This window comes from Catharus ustulatus, unplaced genomic scaffold, assembly GCF_009819885.2.
Source record: "Catharus ustulatus isolate bCatUst1 unplaced genomic scaffold, bCatUst1.pri.v2 scaffold_62_arrow_ctg1, whole genome shotgun sequence".
Lineage (NCBI taxonomy): Eukaryota > Metazoa > Chordata > Aves > Passeriformes > Turdidae > Catharus > Catharus ustulatus.
This window is the reverse complement of record NW_024879540.1, coordinates 295,649-304,849: the sequence shown is the minus strand read 5'-3', so window position 1 is coordinate 304,849 and position 9,201 is coordinate 295,649. Positions and strand designations below refer to the sequence as shown.

Sequence of the window (9,201 nt, the reverse complement as noted above, 5' to 3'; positions counted from 1 at the left end):
GCAGACCCACTGCAGCACGGCCAGGGTCTGCAGGCGGCACCGCAGGGGAACGCGCAGGGGGCGAAGCGAGGCAGCGGCATTTTGGGGAGGGGGCTTGGGAGGGGGGCGTTGAGGTGTTTAGAGGGGATTTGGGGGGGATTTGGGGAGGGTTTGGGGGGGATTTAAAGGGGTTTGGGGGGGATTTGGGGGGTTTAGGGGGGATTTGGGGGGCATTTAGGGGATCCTGAGGAGATTTAGGGGGGATTTGGGGGAGATTTGGGGAGGATTTCGGGGGATTTGGGAGGTCCTGAGTGGGTTTGGGGGGGGATTTGGGGAGAATTTGGGGAGTTTAGAGAGGGTTTGGAGGTTACTGGGAGCACTGGGAGAGGTTTGGGGGGGTTACTGGGAGCGAAGGGTGAGACCTACTGGGAGAGCAAGCGGGATACTGGGAGCCACTGGTTTGAACTGGGGCGGCCCCTCCCCCTCCCAGGGGGATTTTGGGGATTGTGCAAAAGCGGGAGGAGGGGAGGGGGTGAAAGGGGAGGGGCGGGACTGGGGATACTGGGAGGGACTGGGAGGGACTGGAATGGAATTGGGATAGACTGGGAGGGAACTGGGATGGAATTGGGATAGACTGGGAGGGAACTGGGGGGACACTGGGATAGACTGGGAGGGACTGGGATGGAACTGGGAGGGACTGGGAGGGAACTGGAATGGACTGGGAGGGGACTGGGAGCTCACTGGTTTGAACTGGTTTGAACTGGGATGGCACTGGGAGCTCACTGGTCTGAGCTGGTTTGAACTGGGACACATCCCCCCACACACACACAGAGCACTGGGGCAGTCATGGCATTTATTTGGGGTTTGGGGCCATACTGGGATGAACTGGTTTGAACTGGGAGGGGACTGGGAGGGATTGGTTTGAACTGGTATGGACTGGTTTGAACTGTAAGGGGACTGGAATGGCACTGGGATGGAACTGGTTTGAACTGGGACGGTCTCAGGGATGTCCCCAGGGAGGTCCTGTCCCCATTTCGGGGGGGTCACTGGGATGAAACTGTTTTGAACTGGGAGGGAACTGGTTTGAACTGGGAGGGAACTGGGACATCCAGGGCGGGCTTGGGGATGTCCCCAAGGGGGTCAGGTGACACTCGGGGATGTCCCCAAGGGGGTCCTGTCCCCATTTCAGGGATCTCCAATGTCCTGGGGATGTCCCCAAGGGGCTCTGGTAACATCTCGGGGGTCTTCAGAGTCCTGGGGATGTCCCCAAGGCACTCAGGTGACAGTCAGGGATGTCCCCAGGGTGCTCAGGTGACACTCAGGTGACACTCAGGGATGTCCCCAAGGGGGTCTGGTGACATCTCAGGGTCTTCAAACACTCAAGGATGTCCCCAAGAGGTCCTGTCCCCATTTTGGGGGTCCCCAAGGTCCTGTGATGTCCCCAAGGTGCTCAAGTGACACTCGGGGATGTCCCCAATGGTGTCTGGTGACACTCAGGGATGTCCTCAAGGGGGTCTGGTGACATTTTAGGGGTCCTGGGACATCCCCAAGGCGCTGCAGTGACATCTCCAATGTCCTGGGAATGTCCCCAAAGGGTCCTGTCCCCATTTCAGCGTCTTCAAGGTCCTGGGGATGTCCCCAAGGGGTCTGGTGGCATCTTGGGGTCTTCAAACACTCAGGGATGTCCCCAAGGTGCTCAGGTGACACTCGGGGATGTCCCCAAGGGGTCTGGTGGCATTTCAGGGGTCCTGGGATGTCCCTAAAGGGGTGTGGTGACACTTAGGCATGTCCCCAAGGCGTTGTGGTGACATCTCCAATGTCCTGGAGCTGTCCCCAAGGGGTCTGGTGACATTTCAGGGGTCCTGGGATGTCCCCAAGGGGTTCTGTCCCCATTTCAGGGTCTTCAGGGTCCTGGGATGTCCCCAAGGGGGTCTGGTGACACTCGGGGGTCTTCAGAGTCCTGGGGATGTCCCCAAGGGGTCCTGTCCCCATTTTGGGGTCTCCAAGGTCCTGGGGATGTCCCCAAGGGGCTCAGGTGACACTCGGGGATGTCCCCAAGGGGGTCTGGTGACATCTTGAGGGTCCTGGGATGTCCCCAAGGCGCTCAGGTGACACTCAGATGACACAAGTGACACTCAGGGATGTCCCCATGGAGCTCAGGTGACACTCAGGTGACACAGGTGACCCTCAGGTGACACTCACGTCCCTCACGCTCTCTCCGCAGGGCTCTGCTCACCTGGGGACACCCCGAGGTGTCACCTGTGCCCGGGGCCACCTCCTTGGTGTCCCCACATCCCCAGAGTGTCCCCGTGTCCCAGAGATGTCCCCATGTCCCTCAAGGCCACCTACAACGGTGTCCCCACATCCCCAGAGGTGTCCCCATGTCCCTGTGTCCCCAGAGCTGTCCTGTGTCCCCAGTGCCACCTCCAATGGCGTCCCCATGTCTCCAGAAGTGTCCCCATGTCCCTGTGTCCCATTGCAGAAGTGTCCCCATGTCCCCAATGCCACCTCCAGAGGTGTCCTATGTCCCTCAGGGCCACCTCCAGTGGTATCCCCGTGTCCCCAGAGCTGTCCCCATGTCCCTTGAAGCCACCTCCAGAGCTGTCCCCGTGTCCCCAGAGCTGCCCCTGTGCCCCAGAGATGTCCCCATGTCCCCTCAAGGCCACCTCCAGTAGTGTTCCTGTGTCCCCACAACCCCAGAGCTGTCCCCGTGTCCCCAGAAGTGTCCCCATGTCCCCAGAACCTCTTCCAACAATGTCCCCATGACCCCAGAGGTGTCCCAGTGTCCCCAGAGCTGTCCCTGTGTCTTCAGAGTTGTCCACGTGTCCCTTGAAGCCACCTCCAGAGGTGTCCCCGTGTCCTATTTCAGGGTTGCCCTATGTCCCTGGAGGAGTCCCCATGTCCCCAGAGATGTCCCCATGCCCCTCAGGGCCATCTCCAGAGTTGTCCCCGTGTCCCCATGTCCCAGAGGTGTCCCCAGAGCTGTCCCCGTGTACCCAGCGCTGTCCCCGTGTATCCTGGAGCCACCTCCAGTGGTGTCTCCGTGTCCCCAGAGCTGTCCCCGTGTCCCATTTCAGAGCTGTCCCCATGTCCCCAGAGCTGTCCCCGTGTCCCATTTCAGAGCTGTCCCCGTGTCCCCAGCGCTGTCCCCATGTCCCATTTCAGAGCTGTCGCCATGTCCCCAGCGCCACCTCCTCCTCTCTCACCTCCTCCATCCTCTTCCTCCCGCCCAGATCCTTCTTCCTCCTCCTCCTCTTCCTCCTCCTCCTCCTGGCCCCGCCGCCCCCTGTCGCTGTCGCTCGCCACCCGGAAGGGCTCCCCGTGCCCGGGCACAATCACATCAGCCATGGCCAGCACTCGCCGCCGGCTCCTGCGCTGCTCGCCCGGCTCCTCGCTCAGCGCTCGCCACTCCCGCTCGTCCCCTCGCCTCTCGAACACATCCCCGGCCACCACCACCGTCCCCTCGCTGGTCCCCGTGGCCACCAGGCTGACGTGGGCTCGCGTGTGCCCGGGCGTGGGAGCCACCTCCAGGTGGCCGGGATGCAGCACGAAGGGCACGCCCTGCGCTAGCCCGTTGGGCAAGTAAATCCCCTCGCCACGGCTGAGGTCGAAGCCGACCAACATCGTGGCTTGCGGGAATAAATTCAGGTTGCCCACGTGGTCCGAGTGGCCGTGGGTGGCCACCACGTGCGTGATGGCGTCGGGGGTCACTCCATGGGTTTGGAGTAGCCCAGGGAGACGGTCTCGTAGCCAAGGGCCGCCCGTGTCCACCAGCACGGTCAGGGGGCCACCGGAGATGAGGGTGATGGAGCCGTCGGCGCGGGCGGGGCCGGCGGGGGTGGGGGTGTGGTAGCCAACTTGGAGGATTTGGATGGAGTAGAGGGGACCGGGGATGGTGAGGGAGTCCAGGGGAGTAGTGAGGAAGCGGCGGGGCATGGAGGGGGTTAAATGGGGCTTAAAATGGGATTTAAAGGGGATTTTAAAGGGATTTTTGGGGGTTAAAGGGGATTCAAATGGGATTTGTGGGGTTTAAATGGGATTTAGGGTATTTAAATGGGATTTTAAAGGGGTTTGGGGGGGGTTAAATGGGATTTGGGAGGGTTTAAAGGGATTTGAATGGGATTTGTGGGGGTTAAGGGGGATTTGGGGGGGTTAAAGGGGATTTTGGAGGGGTTAAAGAGGGTTTAAATCGGATTTTTGGGTTTTAAAGGGGATTTAAATGGGATTTTGGGGTTTAAAGAGGATTTGGGGGAGTTAAATGGGATTTTGGGGGTTTAAAGGGGATTTAAATGGGATTTGGGGGGGGTTAACGGGGATTTAAATGGGATTTGGGAAGGTTTAAATGGGATTTAAAAGGGATTTGAGGAGATTTAAATGGGATTTAGGGGGTTTAAAGGGTATTTGGGGGTTTAGTGGAATTTAGGAGGGTTTGGGGGGGTTTAAAGGGGGTTCAGAGGGGATTTGGGGAGGGTTGGGGGATTTGGGGGGCATTTGAGAGGAGCTTGGGGGGATCCAGGAGGGGTCTCAGGGTGATTTTGAGGGGGTTGGGGGTCTTTGAGAAATTTTTGAGTTTTTTGGGGGGTGGTCTCAGGATTTAAGGGGTCTCAGGGGGGTTTGAGGGGGTCTGGGAGGTTTTAGGGGAGGAATTTGGGGACGTCCCAGGGGATTTTGGGAGGGGGTGGTTGTTGGAGGGTCCCAATGTCCTGTGTGGGGGGGGAGATCGGGTAGGAAAAGACCTCCAAGGGTCGCCTTTACCCCCCCATTTCCACAATGGTTTTCCCCAAGGATCCCCCCATTTTCCCACCTTGATTTCCCCCATTCCCCCCACAATGGTTTCCCCCAAGGATCCCCCCATTTTCCCTCAGTGGTTTCCCCCACGCCTCCCCCAAGGATCCCCCCATTTTCACTCAGTGGTTTCCCCCATTCCCCCCCCCAACGGCCTCCCCCATTCCCTCCCATCCTCCCCTCCTCCCCCCAATTGTCCCCCACCAATGTCCCCTCACTGTCCCCCACAATCCCCCCTCATTTTCCCCAATGGTCTCTCCTACTCCGTTACCGCGCGCCTCCAGCCCGCGCATGCGCAGTGCCTGCCGGGCCCCGCCTCCCTTTCCCGCCTCTCCGCAGGTCCCGGCAGCTTTGTAGCAACCCCCACCCACCGCCACCTCCCGCACCTTCCACAAAACCATCTTCACCTTCACGCCACACCGACATATCGCGATAATCATTACCGCTGCCATCTCCAGCCGATTTGACGGCGATTCATTTTTACACAAAACCGGCATTTTTACACAAAAGCGGCGCCGTCCAGGACCCGCGGCGGCGCTGAACGGCCGGGGTTCCCCGCGATCCCGCCGCCTCTTTTTGGGGGTTCCCCCCCGGCTTCGGGGGGCTCGGGGCAGAGCGCGCAGATGGCGGAGGAGAAGAAGCTGAGCCACACGCTGCTGCCCGCCGAGTCCATGAAGGTGATGGCGGAGGCCATGGGGGTGCAGGGGGTCCTTGAGGAGACGTGCCAACTGCTGGCGGAGGAGGCGAGCTACCGCCTCAAGGAGGTGGAGTAGGTGAGGAGGAACCCAACATTTGGGGGGGTACAGGAGGTGAAAATTGTGAGGAGACCCCAAAATTTGGGGGGGTAGAGGAGGTGGGAAGGGGGAAATTGTGAGGAGACCCCAAATTTAGAGGTTGGAAGATGTGAGGGGACCGCAAAATTTGGAGATGGGAGGGGGAAAAATTGTGAGGGAACCCCAAAATTTGGGGGGTACAGGAGGTGGAAAAGGGGAAATTGTGAGGGGACCCCAAAATTTGGGGGGCTACATGAGGTGGGAAATTGTGAGGGGACCCCAAAATTTGGGGGGCTACATGAGGTGGGAAATTGTGAGGGGACCCCAAAATTTGGGGGGTGCAGGAGGTGGGAAATTGTGAGGGGGCCCCAAAATTGGGGGGGTACAGGAGGTGGGAAGGGGGGAAATTGTGAGGGGACCCCAAATTTAGCGGTTGGAAGTTGTGAGGTGACCCCAAAATTTGGGGGGTACAGGAGGTGGGAAATGATTTGGGGACCCCAAAATTAGGGGGTACTGGAGGTGGAAAAGGGGAAAATTGTTAGGGGACTACAAAATTTGGGGTTGGGACCCCTTAAAACTCAACTTTTCCCCCAAAAAATTTTTTTCCCTCATTCACAACATTAAAATTTCTCCCTCAAATTATCTTTTTTTAAAATTTTCCTTTTCTGGACCCTTTTTTAATCCCCGAAAATCTCTTTTTCTGCCCTTAATTATTTCCAAAATTTCACTTTTTCTCCCAGATTTCTCCCCAAATTTTACTTCCTCCCAATTTTATGATTTCCTCACCAATTTTCATGACTTAAAATAAATTTTCTCCACTTTTTTCGCTTTTTTTCTCCCCTAAACTCCCTTTTTCCCCTCAAACCACTCTAATGCTTTCTTAAATTTATTTTTCCCCCAAATCCCCTCTAAAATCCCTTTTTCTTAAATTCAAAATTTTTCTGAACTCCCTTTTCCCCCAAAAAAATCCATTTTTTGCCTCCAAATCCCCTTTTGTCCCCCAAATCCCACCCCAAAATCTCATATTTTAGCCCCCAAAATCCCCTTTTTTCCCCAAAAATCCCCTTTTTTCCCCAAAAAATGTTTTTTTCCCTCTTTTTACTCTCATTTTTTACCCCCCAAAATCCCATTTCCCCCTCAAAAAATCCCATTTCCCCCCCTAAATCCCTTGTTTCCCCATAAAAATCCCATTTTTCCCAAAATAATCCATTTTTTCCCCAAAATAATCCCCTTTTCCCCCCAAAAATCCATTTTCCCCCAAATTTTCCCAAAATGCCATTTTTTTACTCCCAAAAATCCCTTTTTTAACCAAGAAATATATTTTTTGTCCAAAAAATCCATTTCCACCCCCCAAAAAATCTAATTTTTCCCCCTAAAAATCCCATGTTTACCCCAAAAAATCCATTTTTTCCAAAAACTCATTTTTCCCCCGAATTTTCCCAAAATCTCATTTTTTACCCCCCAAAAATCCCAGTTTCCCCAAAAAATCCCATTTTTCTCATTTCCCCCCCCCAAATTTTCCCAAAATCTCATTTTTTTACCCCCCACAAAATCCCATTTTCCCCCAAAAAATCAGGGTTTTTTTCCCCCAAAAAAATCCCATTTTCCCTCCAAAAATCCATTTTCCCCCCAAAAATCCCATTTTTCTCCATAAAATCCCATTTTTCCTCAAAAAATCCATTCCCCCCTGAATTTAACTCCAAAAATCTTTTTTTCCAAAAAAATTCGATTTTCCCAAAAAATCCTCTTTTTTACCCCCAAAAATATCCAATTTTTCCCCAAAAGTTCTTCTTTTCCCTTTCCCCCCAAATTTTCCCAAAATCCCATTTTTTTACCCCCAAAAATCACATTTTTTCCCCAAAAATCCATTTCCCCCAAAAAAATCCCATTTCCCCCCCAAAAATCTGGGGTATTTTCCCAAAAAAATCCCCTTTTTCCCCAAAAATCCATTTCTCCCCCCAAATTTTCCCAAAATCTCGGTTTTTTGCCCCAAAGGGACGCCCTGAAGTTCATGCACATGGGCAAGAGACGAAAGCTCACGACTGGGGACGTGGATCTGGCTCTGAAATTAAAAAATGCGGAGGTAAAATTTAACCAAAATGTGGAAAAATTGACCCTAAAATTCATGGGAATGCAAAATTTGGGGAAAATCATTAAAATCCAGGAAAAGGGCAAAAAAATCGGGGGAAAATTGAGGGAAATTCACCCAAAATTGAAAAATTCCAAAATTTTAAGGGGAAAAAAATTAAAAATTGAAGGAAAATTGCCCAAAATTGCGGGAATTTTCACCCAAAATGGGAAAAAAAAATTAAGGGATAACAATTTAAAAAATTGAAGGAAAATAGGCAAAATTGTGGAAAATTCACCCAAAATTGTGGGGAAAATATTAGTAAAATTTGGGAAATTTAGGAAATTTTGGAAATTTAAGATTCAAGGAAAATTGCCCAAAATTGAGAGAAATTCACCCAAAATGGAGAAAAAATTCCAAAAATTTAAGGGAGAAAAAGTGAAGGAAAATTATCCAAAATTTGGGGAAAAAAATTTAAAAAATTGAAGGAAAATTGCCCAAAATTGGGGGAAATTCACCCAAAATTGGGAAAACCCCCCAAAATTTAAGGAAAAAAATTATAATTTACTATAAATATTATTAAATATAATTTATAATAACTCCCTCCCCCCAGGTGAGACCCCCAAAAACCCCCAAAACCCCAAACCAACCCCCCTGGGTGAGGCCCCCAAAAAAACCCCCCCCAAAAAAAAATCCCTAACCCCCAAAAAAATCCTCCAATTCCCCCCCAAAAAAACCTCTAAAATTCTCCAAAACATTCCAAATTCCTGGGGTTTTTTTGTCCTCCCCCACAATTTTTGGTTGATTTTGGTGTCTCCTGACCCCATTTTTGGGGTCCCCATTCATTTTTTAGGGTTCCCATTCAGTTTTTGGGGTCCTCACACCCATTTTGGGATCCCCAGGATGATTTTGGGGTCCCCCGTGGTTATTTTGGGGTTGTTTTTGGGGTCCCCATTCAGTTTTTGGGGTCCCCTCACGCCCATTTCCCCCCCCCATTAATTTTAGGGTCCCCCATTCAGATTTTGAGGTCCCCATTAATTTTTTTGGGTCCCCATGAATTTTTGGGGTCCCCACACCCCCTCCCAGGTTTATTTTGGGGTCCCCTCCCCCCATTTTGGGGTCCTCATGGTATTTTGGAGTCCTCTCACCCCATTTCCCCCCGCATTCAGATTTTGGGGTCCCCATGAATTTTTGGGGTCCCCTCACCCCCTCCCAGGTTCATTTTGGGATCCCCTCACCCATTTTGGGGTCCCCATGGTATTTTGGGGTCCCCTGACCCCGTTTTCCCCCCAGCCCCCAAGGAGCAGCAGAAAGCCGAGGCCACCGAGCCCTGAAATCGGCCAAGCCCAGCCAGGAGCAGGAGGGGACCCCAAAACACAAAGGGCCAGGGGGGGCTGGGGCTGACCCCAAAGGTCAGGATTTCACATTTTTGGGGGATTTTGGGGAATTTTAGGGGGTTTGGGGAGGTTTAATGGGGATTTTTTTGGGATTTAATGGGGATTTTTGGGTGGTTTAGGGGATTTAAAGGGAATTTTGGGGGAGTTCAAAGGGGATTTGGGGGGCATTTGGAGATTTAAAGGGGATTTTTGGGGGATT

At 52.9% G+C, this 9,201-nt stretch overlaps 2 protein-coding genes across 9 annotated transcripts in view; one reads left to right on the top strand and one right to left on the bottom strand.

Moving 5' to 3' along the window:
• Positions 1–1,073: 1,073 nt before the first annotated feature.
• On the bottom strand, positions 1,074–4,007 carry LOC117011482 (metallo-beta-lactamase domain-containing protein 1-like). The gene is made up of 2 exons (XM_033086894.1): positions 3,186–4,007; positions 1,074–2,215 (listed from the first exon to the last, which is right to left on the bottom strand). The coding sequence occupies exons 1-2, from the start codon at positions 3,913–3,915 to the stop codon at positions 2,187–2,189; spliced, it is 759 nt and encodes a 252-aa protein (XP_032942785.1). The 5' UTR covers positions 3,916–4,007; the 3' UTR covers positions 1,074–2,186.
• A 1,093-nt stretch (positions 4,008–5,100) lies between these two features.
• Positions 5,101–9,201, top strand: part of LOC117011481 (phosphoribosylformylglycinamidine synthase-like) — a 25,277-nt gene continuing 21,176 nt past the window's right edge. For 2 of the 8 annotated variants that reach the window (XR_004420984.2, XR_004420983.2), the window contains exons 1-2: positions 5,102–5,537; positions 8,899–9,017. Coding sequence is in view for 1 of the 8 variants with exons in the window: in XM_033086887.2 (XP_032942778.1) it covers positions 7,613–7,620 (8 nt within the window). In the remaining 7 variants the exon portion in view is untranslated. Of the gene's footprint in view, positions 5,538–7,532; positions 7,621–8,898; positions 9,018–9,201 lie in introns of all 8 variants that reach the window. The other 6 variants (XR_004420982.1, XR_004420981.1, XR_004420980.2 and 3 more) reach the window with 5 other exon arrangements.

What these genes read in the sequence shown, in the direction of transcription:
- LOC117011482 (XM_033086894.1), bottom strand. Translation starts at nt 3,915, where the DNA reads ATGCCCCGCCGCTTCCTCACTACTCCCCTGGACTCCCTCACCATCCCC. An exon ending in GGAGGAAGAGGATGGAGGAG is followed by an intron (nt 2,216 to 3,185) that starts GTGAGAGAGGAG and finishes GGGTGTCCCCAG; the next exon opens with GTGAGCAGAGCCCTGCGGAG.